The sequence below is a fragment of the Thamnophis elegans genome, chromosome Z (genome assembly GCF_009769535.1).
Source record: "Thamnophis elegans isolate rThaEle1 chromosome Z, rThaEle1.pri, whole genome shotgun sequence".
NCBI classification, from domain to species: domain Eukaryota; kingdom Metazoa; phylum Chordata; class Lepidosauria; order Squamata; family Colubridae; genus Thamnophis; species Thamnophis elegans.
The window spans coordinates 89726299-89746095 of record NC_045558.1 but is presented as its reverse complement, the minus strand read 5'-3'; the positions used below and the strand labels follow the sequence as shown (position 1 = coordinate 89746095).

At 41.3% G+C, this 19797-nt stretch overlaps 1 protein-coding gene across 4 annotated transcripts in view; it reads left to right on the top strand.

Annotated features, from left to right (window-relative positions):
• Positions 1-19797, top strand: part of RPIA (ribose 5-phosphate isomerase A) — a 31648-nt gene that overhangs the window by 4341 nt on the left and 7510 nt on the right. For all 4 annotated transcript variants that reach the window (XM_032235322.1, XM_032235324.1, XM_032235321.1 and 1 more), the window contains exons 4-9: positions 2333-2388; positions 5752-5811; positions 11292-11356; positions 13187-13255; positions 16191-16332; positions 19394-19493. In XM_032235322.1, the coding sequence (XP_032091213.1) occupies positions 2333-2388; positions 5752-5811; positions 11292-11356; positions 13187-13255; positions 16191-16332; positions 19394-19493 (492 nt within the window). The remainder of the gene's footprint in view (positions 1-2332; positions 2389-5751; positions 5812-11291; positions 11357-13186; positions 13256-16190; positions 16333-19393; positions 19494-19797) is intronic.

Here is a 19797-nt window from a genome sequence, read left to right as displayed (position 1 = left end):
GGAAACGGCAGAACGGGAAGGGAACATTGTTCCCTCTAAGATGCGCAGCTGCGTGACCGCGCACATGGCAAGAAAACACCGTGCAGCAGTTTCTAACTGCCGCGCAGTGATTTCTGTCACAGGCGCCGGAAGCTGAGGGGCCTCAAAAAATCTAGGGTTAGCACGGGCGTGGGGACGGCGGCAGGAGCTTACGAGGCACAGCCGGTCTCCTAGGACCGCCTAGGCGTCAGCTGCGCTGCTCATTACCATCAGTCACCCCGTGTTCAGCAAAGCAAGCCTGGGGAGGTCCTTTGTGGGCGGCCAATCCTAGCCACTTGCGCCCAGCGCTGCGGCTGAAGTGAACCCCTCAAAGCCCCCGCCGCCACCGGAATATCTGCTGCTGCCTCCTCCTCCTCCTACAGCACTGTCGGATTTGCTGCGGCTGAGGTGAAGCCGCCAAAACTCCTGCCAGCACCCCCACCCGTGGTAGTGGTGCCTCTCCCTCCACACAGAGCACCTGAGCTGGGCCCCGCGTTATCCCTCCCCCCTCTGCCGTGCTTTTGAGGAGCCATGAGGCTGCAGGAGCCAGCAGGAAGGCGGTGGAGGGGGCGGGAGCAGGAAAAAAAGGCCTCATGGCTTCTCAAAAGCACGGTGGAGGAGGAGGCGGTGGCAGAGTAACGCGTAGCCCAGCTCAGGTGCTCTGAGCGGAGGGGGAGGCACCGCGGCTGCTGCCACGGGTGGAGGCACCAGCGGGAGCTTTGGCGGTTTCACCTCAGCCACAGCGCCGGGCAGCAAATGTGCTGTTGGAGGAGGAGGAGGAGGCAGTAGTTATTCTGGTGGTGGCAGGGGCTCGTCGGCATCTTCAGCGGCAGCCCTGCCCCCAGTAAAAAAAACGAAGATGGAGCAGATCCACGCAGATGATGGCGCTGCAACATGACTGAAGGAGGAATTCTGGGAGTTGAAGTTCACAAGTCTTAAAGCTGTCATGTTTGAAAATTTTTGTTGCTCCATATAGACCAATTTTTTAATCAAGAAACACCCCCCCCCCCCGATGAATGGTATCCCGCTTTACCAATGTTAAAATCTGGTCACCTTAATCTAGACTGCTCTGGCCATTGGCATATTATGGTAACGGTGAGGCTGCCATATGTGTGTGTGTGTGTGTGTGTATATATATACATATATATAAATATATAAATATATATAAATATATATATATATTTATTTATTCACACTTATGTAAACTTTGAGGCAGTATAATGTGATGGCTTTACTAACTTAGAGATTTTTTTTTCATTTCAAAAATGTTAAGGAAGAATATTATATCATATATTGTACATTAAAAGTTCTGGCCATTGTAGTATCACTGCCGCCACATTATTGTGATCCAAGTGCTCAGATTTCCAGGTTGCGGTTACAGTGTTGATCACATGACCATCATTTACATGGGGAAGCTACAGAAGTTGCTCCACTAAGTTGCTCCTGCTTGGAGCACCGCTGTCCCCCTGCCTGCATATAGCCTGTGCTAGTCTTCCCAGACTCTCCCCCAGTCTCCCATGACTTGTGCATGATCTCCTCCAGCCTTCTCAGATTGTCCCCTGGCCTCTTGTGATTATGCAGCCTGCACAGGCCCTTCTCTGGCCTCTGGCCTCACCCCCCCCCCCCCCCTGCACTGAGACACTCCTTACCTGGGACTCCCAATGATGTGGACATATGGTATCACATTTTATGACCGAATGCTAACATTGGCAATCCTAGGCCTACATAAGGAATCTTGTCTAAAAGTTCTCTTTGGGGAGGTAGGTAAGGAAATGGTTCCTTAAATAGTCAAAGGAGAAGAATCATCTGAAGGAAGCAAAGGAGGTTGGACCTGAGCCCACAAAAATCCACAATTCCATCTACAGCTGCCAGACATGGTGAATTCTACCTAGTGCCTGGCAGTTCATCTGAGGACGTGTGTGTGTGTGTGTGTGTGTGTGTGTGTGTGTGTGTGAGAGAGAGAGAGAGAGAGAGAGAGAGAGAGAGAGAGAGAGAGAGAGAAGGGGGGGGAGAGTCAATGAGAAAATGTACATTATAACTCTTGCAGCTATTTTAGATTCAGCAGGTCTCTTTGTATCTCATAGAACCTGATATTGCCTCAGTATTTGTTTGAAAGTGCTTTATGTATACTTCTCATTATTCCAGCTGTTGACCAGGGCATCTTGTCTGATGTAGCCAATATAGCAGGATATAAACAAACAATGAAGTCTGTACTGAGCGTTTTTAAATGAAGACCTTTGAGCAGAGATCTGTTAGTATGGATTGTTGTTAATGGTTTGAATCTTTAATAAATTTAGTAATTTTTCTCCTACAGCTGAGAGAGTCAAAAAAGAAAATCTCAACATAGTTTGTATACCTACCTCTTTTCAGGTAAATTCTTCCTTTTAACAGTTTATTGACCATTAGTAGATCACTTGCAGTTCTCATCTTGGAAATTCCAATTCAGATTTATAAGTTGCATTGAATTCATGGGGACTGACTTTTGAGCAGACCCAAGATCTAAATCTTGTCTAGCCATCTCATCCACCTTCTTTCTTTGTCCTTAGCAGTATGTGTGTATTTTACACACTCTTAGTACATTCCCATTCTCCTTATTGTGTCTGCAGTGGGTCATCAAGGAAAATTTCTAGAATACTAAAGAGAAAGGGAAAACCCACAGTTGGTGGCCCTAGTCAAACTTAATTGAAAGTATTAAGAGAGCCTGCTGGTCTCTTGGATCAGCATTTACCATCTCTGTCTCCCAAACTCAAACCTCAAATAGATCACACACAATCAGTCAATCTATATCACAGGTCTCAAACTTGATTGCATCATGTGACTTTTTGCCTTTGCGAGCAGGGTGGGCATGGCCTGCACATAATGCATCCGGCCCACAGGCCGCCAATTTGACATCCTTGATCTATATCAGTGGTAGTCAACCTGGTCCCTACTGCCCACTAGTGGGCATTCCAGCTTTCATGGTGGGCGGTAGGAGTTTGCTGTAACTCTGCTTTATAAATTTTATAAAGTAAAGTTACTTCCCTACTTTATAAATCACCATTACTGTGGAACCAGTGGGCAGTTAGAAAATTTTACTCCTAACAGAGATACAAAAGTGGGCGGTAGGTATAAAAAGGTTGACTACCCCTGATCTATATGGATGGGTCTTTTTTTGTATATGTTTTATTTTCAGTTTGTCCCTTTAACAACCAACATATTTTGTACACAGTGTAATGACAGTGTATACATTCTTGTACAGTGCTAACAATAATACAATTGCATATACATAGTTTTTGTCTTCCAACTTCTAACCTCAATGAACTCATTATAATTATAAAATACTCTTTTATATATCAATATGTATAATACTATCTTCCCAATTTATACTCTCCCCCCCCACCCTTATTGGAGTTCTTCCATATTCATCTCTTTATCTTTAAACAGTACTATTCTCGATTAATGAGCCTTTTATCACTTTCTCCAAAGATATATATATATAAACATCAATTACATTTCTTCAAATGTTTTTATTGACCCCTATTAGACACCAATATTTTAATATTTTAAATATTACTCAAATTCCACCAAATTCCCAATATCTGAGTTTTCTGTAGATATCAATAAAACCAGTTATTATTAACCCCGCCCCAGGGTTATGTCTCTAAATCCCCTGAATTTGTTATCCTTAAAGCTCTAAATTCCAAAATATTTTGCTCACTATTAAGCATAATAATACATTTAAATATGCCTAATCACTTTCTTCTACCTCCTAATGTTAGTATGTTTATGAGTATAGTAAATTCTACTATATATCTATATATGTGTTACTATTTTCCCAAATTATATTTGTGTTTGTTTCTACTAATTTTTAATATCATCCCAGTATTACAAAATATTTTATCTCTATCCATCATCTCTCAGCCTTTTTTGAATTTAATCATTTTTTGATTTTTTGGTAATTCTTTATATTTCTCTCTTGGTATCCTATATTTCTTCTAGCATTTTTACATAATCTCCTTCTGCTGCATCGTTTGGATGCCCCTCCATAACCTTTTCATTACTTTTTTCCTCTATGCTATTGTAAGCTCTTAAGGAGTTAACTATTGGATTCTTAATCTTTATTTTTATTATCTTTTCAATTTTTTTTGTTTTTCTATACCTTATTTTGATTTGTCTCCTCCACCACTCCTTCTCATCTATCTTCTGAATGTTTTGTTTATCTTTTCCTACTATTTGTTGAGGATTGTCTACACTCACTTCTTTATCTTTGGACAGTCCCATCATCTTCTTGTGAGTGTCTTCTACTTTCACGCCTTATCTTTAAATATTCCCATCAACCTCTTATAGTTCTTTATAATTATTTCTAACATTTCTTCATAAAACTTTATTATCTCCTGCTGAGTCATTTTGTAACATTATATCTCTGAAATCTCAATATCTAAAGACTCCAGAAAAAAATCAATTCTTAATAAAGTTTGGTCAATCGCAAGATTATTCCTCCAAGTCTCTAACTTTCTACTCTTTAAATGCTATAAATTTGTGCTTTTTGATCTTTATATTTTCTAATTCCCACCTTCCCAATTATCCAAATTTTAAAGTCTTATCTATATTTTATTCTGTTATTTTTCTTCTTTTGCTTCATAAAATGATCTGTCATGATGGTCCAACTTAGCCCACCGGATTTCTTCAAATCTTTTAAATCTGTTTTTCAATAGGCAGTACTAATAAAGTTTTAATGTTTAGTGTTTCTGCTTTGCTTTATAAATCTTCAAAAAGCTCAATAGATACTTCCCAATTTGCCTGTTAAAATAAAGTCATGTTCAAGTAACTTTGAGCTGTTGGTTACTTTCTCTCATCACTATCTTTTAAATTATGTATATTGCAGTAATCTTCCTCCAGTAGATGGCTCGCCTGCTCACTATTTGAACATTCAACAAAGTATAAAAGTGAAAAACAGCTGATTGACATCCAATTGGGGTTAGACATTGGATTTAATAAAGCATTATCTCCCATTAGTCACTTTTTACAATATATCCGCCTTTTCCAAGCTTTCTATATTTTAACTCTTCAGTTTTAGTCTTTAATCTTTCTCCATATACTCAATTGTCGCTTTTTAAATGTTTGGAGCTCATTTTTGAAGTTTTTAACAGGTTAAATCTCTTAAGGTAGAAGTTGGAAATTTTCTCACCTAGTTTCACTGCTTTGTCCATGCACTGCTCCAGCACAAGATCTTAGTGTCCTGGTTGTCCCAGCTTGTGACTGACCAAAAATGTCCATTGTTCCTGCTGCTCTTCAGGAGAGCTTTCTTTGGATCAGCGAAGAAATTGTGAATTCCTCGCGATCGAGGAAGCACCTCTCTTTTCTTTACCTCCCCTCTAGAGAGGCTTAACCACATAGGGTCTCCTAGCAAGCAGTTGCTGGCTGCATTTCATGGAGCACGGTGGAGCTCCGTTATTTTCTAGCCATTCTCACCGAATGTCAACTGGAAGTCCTATATGGATGGGCCTTTGAAAGACTTAATATTTAGGACATTATTGACTGTAATTGCCCCAGCAATCTATTTCTTTATGGAAACTAGTGTTCCCATGCTTATATATGAAGTTTTGTTGTCTTTGATTCTATGAGTAAATCTGTTTATTGGCTATAGATTATGACAAGATACATACAACAAAACAGTTTAAAATAGGAATAAAAATAAGATGTTCAAAATGTATCAATATGGAGAAATAATATTGCCTTTTATTTTTCCTGTAGGCACGTCAGTTGATTCTGCAGAATGGCTTAACCTTAAGTGACTTAGACAGACATCCTGAGGTAAATTGGTTGGATTATTCGTAGATTCTTTGTCCCATTGTCCAATTCTCAGTTAATGCTTTTTGGTGATTTTAGTGTGGATTTAATCATCAACGAAGGAAAGAAAATAGCAGTTCACACTGTCGGCTGCCCCCCCCCCCCCCTTTGTGGACATGTCATTTCCCTGTTCCATATCCCTGTGATGTCATCCCGTTTGGTTGATGCCACACTCAATGTTATACTGAGACAGAATTTTACTCCCTTTGGGAACTCCCCCTTTTCCGGGGATGGCCTTCTTGCCTATCAAGACGCTTCCTTAATGACGGATCTTAGGATCCCGAGAGGTGGCATGCGAAGAAGAGACTTCTTAGGGGCTTCTTACAGGGGTTTTTAAATCAAATTTTAAGGGGAGGGTGGGGGGGTGATCCGAATGTCTCATACAGGCTTGGGGGGAGTCTGCCAGGGTACAGGCCAGAGCTAACTAATGGGCGCAGGTCAGGAGTGCTGGGAAGGGTTGGGATTCTAGGGGAGACATTAAACCACTCCATTGGGGGGGGGTTTACCATCTCTACTGTTTGTGGGAGAGGCAGATATGGTGGGGGCCGAGGGCCAAATTATGTTCGGGGGGACGCGGGTTCGCTGTTTAAGAGCAATTGTGTGTTTTGACCCTCATCGCCCTTCTCGCACCCCTGGGTGCTCGGGATTACAGGACCCTGGTTTCCGGCTGGTGTCGCTTAATGTCAGGTCCATGGTACATAAGGCTCCCCTCATTTACGACCTCATACAAGAGGGTAGAGCAGACCTGGCGTGCACTACGAAGACCTGGTTGGGTCAGGATGGGTGTTCTCCTTAGTGAATTATGCCCACCAGGCTTCCGGGCGTTTCACCAGCCGAGAGCCCAGGGCAGGGGTGGTGTGGTGGTGGTTAGTAGGGAAAGTCTTAGACCTCAGGAAGTCACTGTGCCTCAGATAGGCAGATGTAAGTGCCTTTTTGTGAAATGGGGCCTTGGAGTTCAGGTGGGCCTTTTTGTTATGTAGCTGTCTCCCTGCTACGTTTTATCGGCCCTGCCGGAGCTGCTGAATATGTTAGCCGTATTGGCAGTTGATTTCCCCAGGCTTATGATTCTGGGGGATTTCAATCTGCCTTCCATTGGCGAGACATCCGAATCAGCTCGGGAGTTCATGGCTTCCATGATGGCTATGGTCCTAACTCAGTTAATTCAAGACCCCACTCATAACAGGGGACACATGCTTGACCTGATTTTCATCTCTGGACAGTGGATGAATGATCTAGATTTAGGGGATATTTCTATCCAACCCTTGTCATGGTCTGATCATTTCCTCATCAGGCTTGACATACTGCTACCCTTCGCCGGAGGAACCGACTAGATGGTTCCACCCCAGGTGCCTGATGGACCCTGAAAGGTTCCTGATAGAGCTTGGGACTTTTCCTGAATCGCTTGCTCACAGTTCGACCGAAGCCCTAGTGGAAGCCTAGGATAGGGCGGCCACTGGGGCCTTGGACCGCGTTGTGCCTTTACATCCTCTGACCCAGTGTCAATCCCGGGTAGCTCCCTGGTTTACCAAGGAGCTCCGGGAGATGAAACGCTGGAAAAGACGCCTAGCGAATGGTTGGAGGGCCAGCCGGTCCGAATCTGATCAAACACTAGTAAGAATTCATATTAAATCTTACTTAGTGGCGATAAAAGCGGCAAAATGGCAACGTTTCCCCGCTCTTATCGCGTCCGCAGATAACTGCCCAGCTGCCCCGTTTAGGGTGACCCGCTTCTTACTTAACCAAGGAACTGGGGAAGACCCCTTGCAGGGTAGGGATGAAGAATTTGTTCAGTATCTGCAGGATAAAATCGCTCAGATTCGGACAGGTTTGGACTCTGACTGGGTAGATTTGGGCGAGTTGACGGGGATGAATTTTGTAGAGACTATCTGGGATGAGTTTGACCCTGTGACCCCCAAGGGCATGGACAGGATTATGGGGAGACTCAGTGCTGCCACTTGTATGCTGGACCCGTGTCCCTCTTGGTTAGTTTCAGCTTCCACGAGGATGGCTTCAAGCGATTACCAATGCTTCATTGAGAGAGGGGTTCTTTCCCACCACCTTGAAGGAGGCAGTGGTGAGGCCCCTCCTTAAGCCTTCCCTGGACCCAGCCTCTTTAGCCAACTATAGTCCGGTCTCTAACCTTTGCTTTGTAGCGAAGGTTGTAGCGAGTGTGATAGCACGTCAGCTTCCCCAGTACATGGATGAAGCTGCCTACCTGGATCCGTTTCAGTCGGGTTTCGGACCCGGGTACAGCACGGAGACGGCATTGGTCGCGTTGGTTGATGATCTCTGGAGGGCCTGGGACAGGGGCTGATCCTCTGTCTTCATCCTATTAGATCTCTCGGCGGCTTTCAATACCATCGACCATGGTATACTACTGCGACGACTCGGGTTTGCAGTGGTTGTCCTCCTACCTGTCGGATTGGTCGCAGTTCATGTTGACGGGAGGACAGGGATCAACCCCGAGGCATGTTGCTTGTGGGGTGCCCCAGGGGTCGGTTCTCTCACCCCTCCTGTTTAATACATATAAGAAACCTCTGGGCGAGATCATCCATGGTTTGGGGGTACAGTATCATCAATATGCTGATGATACCCAACTTTTCATCTCTACCCCAAACCACCCAAATGATGCCCTTGATGTGATGTCCCGATGCCTGGAGGCTGTGCGGATCTGGATGGGGAGGAACAGGCTCAAGCTCAACCCCTCCAAGACTGAGTGGCTGTGGTTTCCGTCATCCCGATTTGTGCATCTTGTTCCATCTTTGATGATAGGGGGAAAACTTTACCCCCTTCAGAGAGAGCCCGCAATCTGTGAGTCCTCCTGGGCACGCGGCTTAGTTTAGAAGAACATCTGACGGCCGTGATCAAGGGGGCCTTTTACCAGGTTCGCCTGATACATCAGTTGCGCCCCTTTCTGGATCGGGATGCTCTGTGCACAGTCACTCATGCCGTCATCCTTTCTCGCCTGGACTACTGTAACACTCTCTACATGGGGCTGCCATTGAAGAGCATCCAGAGGCTTCAACTGGTCCAGAATGCGACTGTGCGGATTATCATGGGTGCTCCCATGTTACACCCCTTTTAGGCAGCCTGCACTGGTTGCCGGTTGTCTTCCAGGTGCGAGTCAAGGTACTAATTATGACCTTTAAAGCGCTCCATGGCTTAGGCCATGGAGGATACCTGCGAGACTACCTACTGCCACCAGTAGCCTCCCACCATCCAGTGCGATCCCACAGAGTTGGCCTTCTCAGGGTGCTGTCAGCCAGACAGTGTCGGCTAGTGACCCCCAGGGGGAGAGCCTTCTCTGTGGGAGCGCCTTCCCTCTGGAATGAGCTGCCTCTGGAGCTTCGCATAATCCCCGACCTCTAGTCCTTCCGTAGAAAGTTGGCTTTTCCAGCAAGCTAGCCTGGCCTGAATAGAATAAAATATAGGATTAATTTGGTTGTTAATTTTAATTTAATTTTTAAATTTTTATTGTAAATATCTATTGGATTTTTTTTTGGATACTTTATTTAATGTCCCTTTTAATTTTTGTAATATGTGTTTCCTTTTATGTTGTACGCCGCCCTGAGTCCTTGGGAGAAGGGCGGCATATAAATCCAATAAACCTATATAAAAACCTATTTAAAACCTTTAACTCTATGTCAGAACAAAACTAATTCAAAGGTGTTTTTCTTCACCCCATAGCTCAACCAACGTTCACAACTTTGTACATAAATATTTTTGAGTCAATTATCGCCCTAATGGCTTTAATCCAGCCACAATTTATTCAAAGATTTTCATAAATGGATAATTTCAAACATTCAGAATATAATTTACCCACACAATATATTTGATCCTAATTTTTTTCAAAGAATCTGGTTCATCATAATAATCATATCCAACCAATAAGGAATTACCAATAAATAGAAGTGATAATTGGCATTGATAATTTGCATGCGCGCACACACACACATACATACTTTATCTATATATCTTTTTTACATCAATTCTACGCCACATATTTAAAGATATAGTCATAATGTCTCTTTTGATCTGCTTAATACAATTTTCACCAATCCTCTGAAATGACACCATTTTGCCAATATTTATTAAACAATGTTGCTAGTTCTTTCCCCACAACCTGGCCACCATGTTTTAAAATCTTTGAGGTTTTATCTCATCTAAGTCAGCTCTCTGGTTGTTTTTAAGGCTTCTAATCACCATTTTTATTTCTTTAATTATAATTTCATAAAAATTTACCTGAAGCGCTTATAGGGCACACTCTTCATTAAAATTGTATATAGAGAGTGGGTTTGACTGATTAAGAGTTTCCTGGAAATGCCAAACCCATCTTCTGCTTTGTATATCTTGGATGACCAGAGGCTGACCAAAGATTGAACAGTAAATAAATTCTAAATCTTCATAGTATCTTCAGAAACATCATTTCCAATAGATGATTTGATATAAGAATGTAATAGAAGCATGGATGGTTTGCTAGTTATAGTTAAAGTTATAGTGAATGTTGATGTAAACTAAACAGATGTTGTTAAAAAAACCCTCTAATACTTGATTTAATTTGTGTGTAACTACTTATTCTTTTTCATGCTTTGCTAATGTTACTTCAAAAAGGAATAGTGCGATGGATATATCTGTTTCTATGTTAATGACTTAAACTACTTAGCTTGTGTATTTGAATGGTCATCTTAATTGGGATGCCATCCAGACATATATTTCCCAAAATTGCCCTTTGGGTCTGTCTGCTGGATATTCTAGGAGTTCTAGTCACAGCATATGATAGGATGGATAAGGTCATCATTGGAAGCTTTTCATGGATGTCAACGTTTTCCAACCAGATAGGTACCAATGAATGTACCAGATATGTAACAATGAAACAATTTCACAATGTACTTTTGTAAAAAAAAAAAAGTTCCTGGGGGGACTTCCTATTATTTTCATTTTAGAATCATATATAGAGATTTTCCTAACTGCCTGCTCTTTAAATATAAAGTATTTTAATCTAGTTTTCTCCTATTGTTGCCTGGCATAATACTTCTGCTTTTACCAGTCCTCTTTGGTATTCTTGAGCCTGGTTTTCAACTGGTATTACTAATACTCTAGAATTACTTTTAGGCCTGGCAAATCATTCAACAAAATTATACCTGGCTGCTATGTGTTTCTATTTTTTTTGTATTGTGTATTTTGTGTTTTTAAAGTTTTTTTTTTAATTTAAGCCATCTAGAATCATTTGAAAGTGAGATGGGCAGCTATATAGAATGAATAAACCTATTAATTGACTGATTGATTGAATGACATCTGCAGCCAAAAGACTTTTAAAGCAGCCACTTGCTTTTTTAAAATCTTTGACAAACAGATTTAAAGGGCTGCCTTATTGAAAGATCTGCAAAGATCTCATAGTAGAAGTGTTTTGTGGATGTATTACAAATTGTTCTTTTTTTGTGTAGTTGAATGTTGCTATCGATGGAGCTGATGAAGTTGACTTGGACCTCAGTCTTATCAAAGGAGGAGGGTAAGAATAATTTCTATTTCTGAATTCACTGATAAAAGTACAAGATAGATAAGTAGATATTATCAAACAGATTAAATCACAGTAGATCTCCATGAGTATATATTGGTTTTGATCTTAAAGATAAAATTTGTAACTTTATAAGTTAAATGTCTCATTATTAAATTGCTGAAGGTAAACCGTAATATTTGCTTGAGGAATATATAGAATATATAATTAAAATGAACAACTTGGGAAATATTAATGTAAGGGCTGCTGTAAGGGCTGAATATTCTACTGCTGAGCTGTGGCTCTTACTGGATTATTAAAATATGGAGAAAAATCATGCAAGGAAATTGTCTTATCCCAGGGCACACCCTAGTCTATGTGACCAAATATTTTCTGCAATGAGGCAGACATCAAAATCAATAGATTCTAGTCTGTATTGATATCGTGTGATTAAAACCCTTTCCTGCAGATTTAGAAATAAGACAAATAATTGGAAAATGCAATTTAGTTTTGCAACCACCCAATAAAACCTCGGCAAATATTAGCGTGTTTGTTCTGATGTTTACAAACAAAGTTCTAAAATGACATCTATAAAATAGCAGCAATTTGAAGCACTTCTTTCAGCTGCTATGAGATGGAAAGTAGCATTAAAGGTTATTTTGCTTTAAAATGAGAAAAGATTTACTGAAATATTTGCATGGATTTTATTTTATGAAGACAACTATCTCATACAATTTTAAGTGTTCATCTTTAAAAATTAAGAATTAGAGCAGTGATGGTGAAACTTTTGTGGCTTGCGTGCCAAAAGTGGGGGGAGCGCAGGGGGGGGGTCGTGTACAGGCGTGCCACACCCATAATGCTATGTGCACAACCCCAGCATGCATGCACACACGACCAGCGCGTCCCCTATTTTTGGTGTGCTTTTTTCACCCTCCCCAGGCTCCAGAGGCTTTATAGGAGCCTGGGGAGGGCAAAAACAGCCTCCCCTGCCCCCACAGTGAAGCCTCCCTGAAGCCTCCAAAGCGCAAAAAAAAATAAAAAAAATAAAAAAAATGGCCTTATGGGCAACCCAGAAGTTCAGGAATAGATTTCCAGGTTGCTCATAGGGTCAGTTTTAGCACTCCGGAGCCTTCAGGAGGCTTCCCTCCTGGAGGGCAAAAAACGACTGTACGAGCAACCTGGAAGTGACTCTAGTTTGCTCGTAGGGTCGTTTTTTAGCCCTCCGGAGTCTCCAGGGAAGCCTCCTGAAGGCTCCGGAGTGCTAAAACTGACCCTATGAGCAACCTGGAAGCCTGTTCCTGAACTTCTGGTTTGCCCGTAGGGCTGGTTTTTCGTGATCCGGAAGCTTCAGGGAAGCTTCTGAAACTTCTGGAGGGCGAAAAATGACCTCAAAAGAAGGCCAAAGTCAACTGGCCAGCTTGTGCGCATGCACGCTGGCCAGCTGACAGGGCAACATCTCATGTGCCCGCACAAATGGCTCCATGTGCCATCTGTGGCATGTATTCCATAGGTTTGCCCTCACTGAATTAAAGTAAATATAGGGAAAAGGTCACATATTATAGAAATATGTGTCACATGTACACAGCTCATATGGACTTCAGCAGAATTTAAGTGGAAACATGTTTATGTTTGTAAGTATTATCTTTTTTACTGAGATCACCTATTTGGGTGAGGCATGTTTGTATACTAATTCTGTTATACATTATTTGGTTACAGTGATGATGATTTCTTTTTTTTGTGATGTATTAATATGACTTGTAGATAAAGGAAAATAAAATATGCTTGGATTTAAATTTAGTTTTAACCACTGATTAGTTTGTGTGAAGCTGTTCTTTTATTCTTCAGGGGTTGCCTGACACAGGAGAAGATAGTGGCTGGTTGTGCAAAAAGCTTCATAGTTATTGCTGATTACAGGTAAAATTATTTAGTGCTCCTTGTTGTGGTTTCCCCTTTAAGAAGCTGCAGAAAGGGCTGTATTATTCATAACAGTTTTCATATTAATTTACATCAGAATTTATATCAGAATATATCCAGTCTAGTTTTACTTAAGCTGTTGTGGGTTGAAATGTTGCATTATGTCATGTCCCCATGTATGAAGTTTTAACAGGATTTGGATGTAAAATTCTATTATTTAGAGATATACATAGAGTATATCCTAAGTGGTATTTTTACTTTCTATAACCATCAGGTGGCAGTACTCCATTGGTTTTCTTCTCAATTAGGCCATGTCAAACCTGTCTGGATATATACATGTGAACTGGTCGCTATATAAGGTGAAGCCAGTGGTGGTCTCTAAAAGTACTTGAGCTTACATGTAACTCCAAAAATACATGTATACATTACCGTATTTTCCGGCGTATAAGATGACTTTTTAACCCAAAAAATTGTTTCAAAAATCGGGGGTTGTCTTATACGCCAAGAATAAGAAAGGCCATACCAAAAAAACCAAAACAAAACCATCAATTGGTGTATACAAAAATAAAAGAACGATATTGACATTGATTAAAAACATCTTCATTTGAATGAGGTTGTTTGGGGGGAAAAAACTGGCTGCCCTTCTCAGCTCGCCATTCGCTCCTCATCCGCTCCATCGCCCTTGCCAATCTGCCCTGCACCTTGGGGACCCAAGTACCACTTCCCTGCCTGGCTGGGCTATTGCACTGCTATTAGCAGGTGAAGGAGTCGACAGGCTCGCTGCTGGTGCTGGTTCGGAGCGTGGCACGACAAAACCGCGGTCCACTAAAGCGCGCCTGATTAAAGCGCGTCGCTGACGTCATCAGCAGCGCGACAACAGCGACTGCGGAGAAAAAAGGGCGCTTTAAAAAGCGCTTTGAAAGCAAGCCGATTCACGTTAAGGTAAGGGTTAGGTTTAGGTTTAGGTTAAGGGTTAGGGTTAGGTTTAGGGTTAGGTTAAGCGTTAGGGTTAGGTTTAGGGTTAGGTTAAGGGTTAGCGTTAGGTTTAGCGTTAGGTTAAGGGTTAGGGTTAGGTTTCGGGAGGTTAGGTTTAGGTTTAGGGGTTAATTTTAGCTTTAGCGCTCACAGCGTGCTTTTTTCGTCAGGTACGCGGTTTCATCGAGCGCGCTTTAGTCGGCCGCGGTTTTGTGGTGGAACCGGTTTGGAGTGCTCCGCTGCTGCTGGTCCCCCTCGTGCTTTGCCACCCTTGTCCTCTTTGTGGGGGCCCAGCAGGGTAAATGAGGCGCTTGTAGCCCCGGAGATAGGCACAGTAGAAGGGGGCCCGCCCTTGGAAAGTGTAAGACTTGGAGGTCTCCCTCCTCCTCCTGGCTTGGCCCTTTCTCACTCACTGTTGAGGCTCGGAAGGGAACTGGTTAAGGTGAAGCCAGAGCATCGGTCGCTTCATGTGGGATTGCACTGGAGCTCTGTCTGCAGTGTGTGTGTGTGTGTGTAGCTCCTGCGCTGAAATTCCAACGCAGGCAGACACGTGCGTGCACCCCCCTGTCTTAATCACGTTAATTTAGTAGTCGTTGTCATGTGTTGCATGATGTTGGTGTCTGTGGAGGGTCTGTCTTCTCATTAAAAGTTTGGTGACTGAAATAATAGGCAAGGAGAGCTGGGCCAGGGATTAAAAAGGAACAAGCTGATCTTTCTCATATAGTGGAATTCCATAGGTAATCAAAACAGTCTTTCCTGATATGCTTTTGGGATCTGCCTGACACAATACAGCTGGAACAACAATTCTTTTAGTGACCATTCAAACTTACATCCTCACTGGAAAAAAATGACTTCTGATCATTTTTTCAGAGTTACAACCTTTGTAGCATCCCCCATGGTCAGGGGATCAAAATTCAGATGTTTGGCAACTGGTTCAAACTTATGATGGTTGCTGTGTCCCCCCCCCCCCCCCCCACCTCACCCCTGTCGCCAGAAGAAGCCAATCCAACTCATCTAGGGTCCAGTTTGGGAGAAGGGGAGTGTTGGAAGGAAAAACCACCTGGTTCAGTTCCAAGCTGGGAGAAAGGCGCTGGAAATAAAATTGAGGCTGATTGGCTATTTGGTGTGTCTCGGAAGAGGGGTAGTCTTATACAGCGAGTATAGCCCAAACCCTATATTTTAACAGGAAAAGTAGGGGGTCGTCTTATACACCCTTTCGCCTTATATGCCGGAAAATATATATTAATGACAATCGGATTGGAAAATTGCTAAACAGTACAGTTATTAAATAAGGCATCACATAACTGGACCCAATTTTAAACCCCTTTTTTTGTCATGATCATTAAGTGAGACATCAAGTGATTGTGACTTGCAACTTTCCCTTTTGGCTTCCCCATTGAGTTTGCTTGTTGGAAGCCATCTGGAAGATCACAGATGGAAATCAGATAACTACAGGATGCTACAATTGTTGTGAGAGATAGTTGCCAAGTGCTCAGATTGTTATCCTGCAAAGGTTATAAGTGTGAGGATTGGTTGTATATTGGAAGTGCCATTGGAACTTCAGGTGGTTGCTAAATGAATGGTCATAAGTGAAGGACTATATTAACAGTCAATATAAAAGCATGCATATGTATTATGTATGTAAAATGTTCTCATGCTGACATAATGTTGTTTACTCCTCTGTGTTTCCGCAACATTTTGCTATATAATGAACTGCTCACCCTCTCAAAACAACTCAGATGTTGGTTATAATCAACATTGTCCTAGATAGTTAAATGCACAAATCTGAAACTGTTGAGCATTTGTCTTTTGATTTGTTGGTATTATTTAAAGGCAATGTGTTTTGGCTTTCAAAAATAGAGTCAGGATATCTCAGCAAGTGTAACCTTGTTTGCAGATTTCTACTGCTATTACTATCATAATATTAATCTACATCTTTCTTTAACCCATATTCTTGTAGAAAAAAGTCTAAAAACCTTGGAGAACAGTGGAAGAAGGGGATTCCTATTGAAGTCATCCCAATGGCCTATGTGCCAATCACTAAGCTTCTGACCAATAAATTTGGAGGTGTTACAGAGTTGAGGATGGCTGTCAATAAAGCTGTATGTATACGTTTAAGAAATGGATAATCTGTATGGTGTATAGAAACAATTTCGATTGTTTTTGTCCTTTTCAGAGTGGGTGGACAGGTAAACCTTTGCTATTAATATAGGTGAAACTCAAAAAATTAGAATATCGTGCAAAAGTTCATTTATTTCAGGAATGCAACTTAAAAGGTGAAACTAATATATGAGATAAGACTCACTACATGCAAAGCAAGATTGTTCAAGCTGTGATTTGTCATAATTTTGATGATTATGGCTTACAGCTGATGAAAACCCCAAATCCACAATCTCAGAAAATTAGAATATTACATGCAATCAATAAAACAAGGATTGGACATAAAACAATATCGGACCTCTGAAAAGTATAAGCATGCATATGTACTCAGTACTTGGTTTGGGCCCCTTTTGCAGCAATTACTGCCTCAATTCGGCGTGGCATGGAAGCTATCAGCCTGTGACACTGCTGAGGTGTTATGGAAGACCAGAATGCTTCAATAGCGGCCTTCAGCTCTTCTGCATTGTTCGGTCTCATGTCTTTCATCTTTCTCTTGACAATGCCCCATAGATTCTCTATGTGGTTCAGATCAGGCGAGTTAGCTGGCCAATCAAGCACAGTAATCCCAGGTTTTGGTGCTTTTGGCAGTGTGGGCAGGTGCCAACTCCTGCTGGAAAATGAAATCAGCATCCCCATAAAGCTCGTCTGCGGAAGGAAGCATGAAGTGCTCCAAAATCTCCTGGTAGATGGCTGCGTTGACCCTGGACTTAATGAAACACAATGGACCAACACCAGCAGATTACATGGCTCCCCAAATTAACACAGACTATGGAAACTTCACACTGGACTTCAAGCATCTTGCAGTGTGTGCCTCTCCATTCTTCCTCCATACTCTGGGTCCTTGGTTTTCAAATGAGATGCAAAAGTTGCTCTCATCAGAAAAGAGGACTTTGGACCACTGAGCAACAGACCATGTCTGTTTTTCTTTAGCCCAGGTAAGATGCTTCTGATGTCTGTTGTTCAGGAGCGGCTTGACAAGAGGAATACGACATTTGAAGCCCATGTCCAGGATCCATCTGTGTGTGGTGGCTTTTGATGCACTGATTCCAGCCTCAGTCCACTCCTTGTGAAAGTCCCCAACACTTTTGAATGGTCTTTTCCTGACAATCCTCTCCAGGCTGCGGTCATCCCTGCTACTTGTACACCTTTTTCTTCCACACTTTTACCTTCCACATAACTTTCTATTAATGTGCTTTGATACAGCACTTTGGGAACATCCAACTTCTTTTGCAATTACCTTTTGAGGCTTTCCCTCCTTATGGAGGGTGTCAATGATGGTTTTCTGCACAACTGTCAGGTCAGCAATCTTTCCCATGATTGTGGTTCCTACTGAACCAGACTGAGAGACCATTTAAAGGCTCAGGAACACTTTGCAGGTGTTACAACTTAATTAGCTGATTACAGTGGGGCACTTTGAGCCTAGAATATTGCACCTTTTCACAATATACTAATTTTCTGAGATTGTGGATTTGGGGTTTTCATCAGCTGTAAGCCATAATCATCACAATTATGACATCATGGCTTGAACTATCTTGTTTTGCTTGTAATGAGTCTATTTCATATATTAGTTTCACCATTTAAGTTGCATTCCTGAAATAAATGAACTTTTGCACAATATTCTAATTTTTCGAGTTACTAGCTTTGCAAAGGTTCAGGAAGGGGCCAAACAGGGAAAAGTACTTCTTAAAGCTATCTATACTTGCATAAATCTTCGTTTATCAGCTGGACTAGTATATTTTCCTTCCAGTTTTTTCACTTATTGTAAACCTTGACATTGACTTTTAAAATACTGTACTCGCTCCTGGCTGGCTTCTACTAGCACATTTCAGAGAGCTAAGACCAAGATAATCTTTCCCACCTCCTTTCCATTTGCAGGAAGGGATATTATAGCATCTTGACTCTTTCGAAAATGAAGACAGAACTGGACAACAGTAGTATGCCTAGCAAGCATTGTATTCTCTTCAAATATCTTATGCATGAACACCACTACTATAAAAAGTAAAATTGATTCTCTTGAGGGACCAAAAGCCTATTGTAACTTCCACAAATTCAAGAATTTTAGTTTAGGTATAATTTTAACCAGCCTATGCCAGCTCAGTGCCCTTCAGATATTTTGTTTCTGAAATGTTTAATTTGTGCAATGTCCAAATTTTTTAGAAAGCTAACGGTAAGACACAGTAAAATATAATTAAATAAATCCATACATAATAAAAAATAGAAATATAAAATCAAACTCTTATGTAAATAGGCAGCAATAGAATATGACTGTCATTCAAAAATATAAGAACTAGAACTGTTGAAAGACCTGGACAAATAGATAAACAATTTCTTTAGTGCCGAAAGGACATATAAAGAACAGTTGCGGAATTGGGTATGTCTAATCTAGTGAAAGAAATGACTAGCAGTGTCATGATAGCAGTGTTCCAATATTTGAGGGGCTACTACAACAAAAGGGGGTTTCCAAGAGAGTAGCAATCTAGAACCAAGCAGAAATTTCCTGTCAGAACAATTAACCAATGGAACGGCTCAGAAATTGTGGTTGCTCCATCACTGGCAGTTTTTAAGAAGGAATTGGTCAGCCAAATGTCCAGAATGGTATATAGGCTCTCCTGCTCAGTCAGAGGACTAGAAGACCTCAAGAGCCCCTTCTATCTGTTATTCTGATAAGCAAAGAGGATAGGTATTTTTGTTCTGCTGTTTGCTTTTTAATCTGTTGTTTTATGCGTGTTACACTACATCAGGGCTGTCAAATTCGCAGGCTGGATGAGTCATATGTTGGCCACACCCATGTTTGTGGTTTAGCAAAGGGGAAAAAAGTCCTGATATGTCATGTAATGACGCGAGTTTGACACCCCTGCACTACATTAACATATCTGTGTATGAATTTTGCAGGTTAGCCCTCTTTAGATAAATATTCATATGCAGGTCACTTTAGATGTGTCTGATAGGATTTATATTTCATAATATAAGTTGTGCATAATATTTTTACTTTTTGCTTGCTAGGGTCCTGTGGTGACAGACAATGGAAATTTTTTATTGGACTGGAAATTTGATAAAATTCATAATTGGAATGAAGTGAATGTAGCAATCAAGATGATACCAGGTAGCCTTAATATAACATTTGGTTTTAATAGTGTAAAGGATTAATTTGTAGGTCTCTGAATTATTGTAGTACTTTCAAAAGCAAACTCCTTACATATTCAAAGTCTTAAGATTGGAGTAAAATTATAACTTTTAAAGATTAATTTTATTCTTTTGGTTTAGTTCTATAAAATCTGTACTAAGCTGATAGATAAAAAAATGATTTTTTTCAATTTATAATCAAAAATGGGAGGCACATTAGTAAAGGATTTATGAACATTACTGCGTCTGCGGGTGGCAGTATTGTTTCACCAAAATAAGTCATG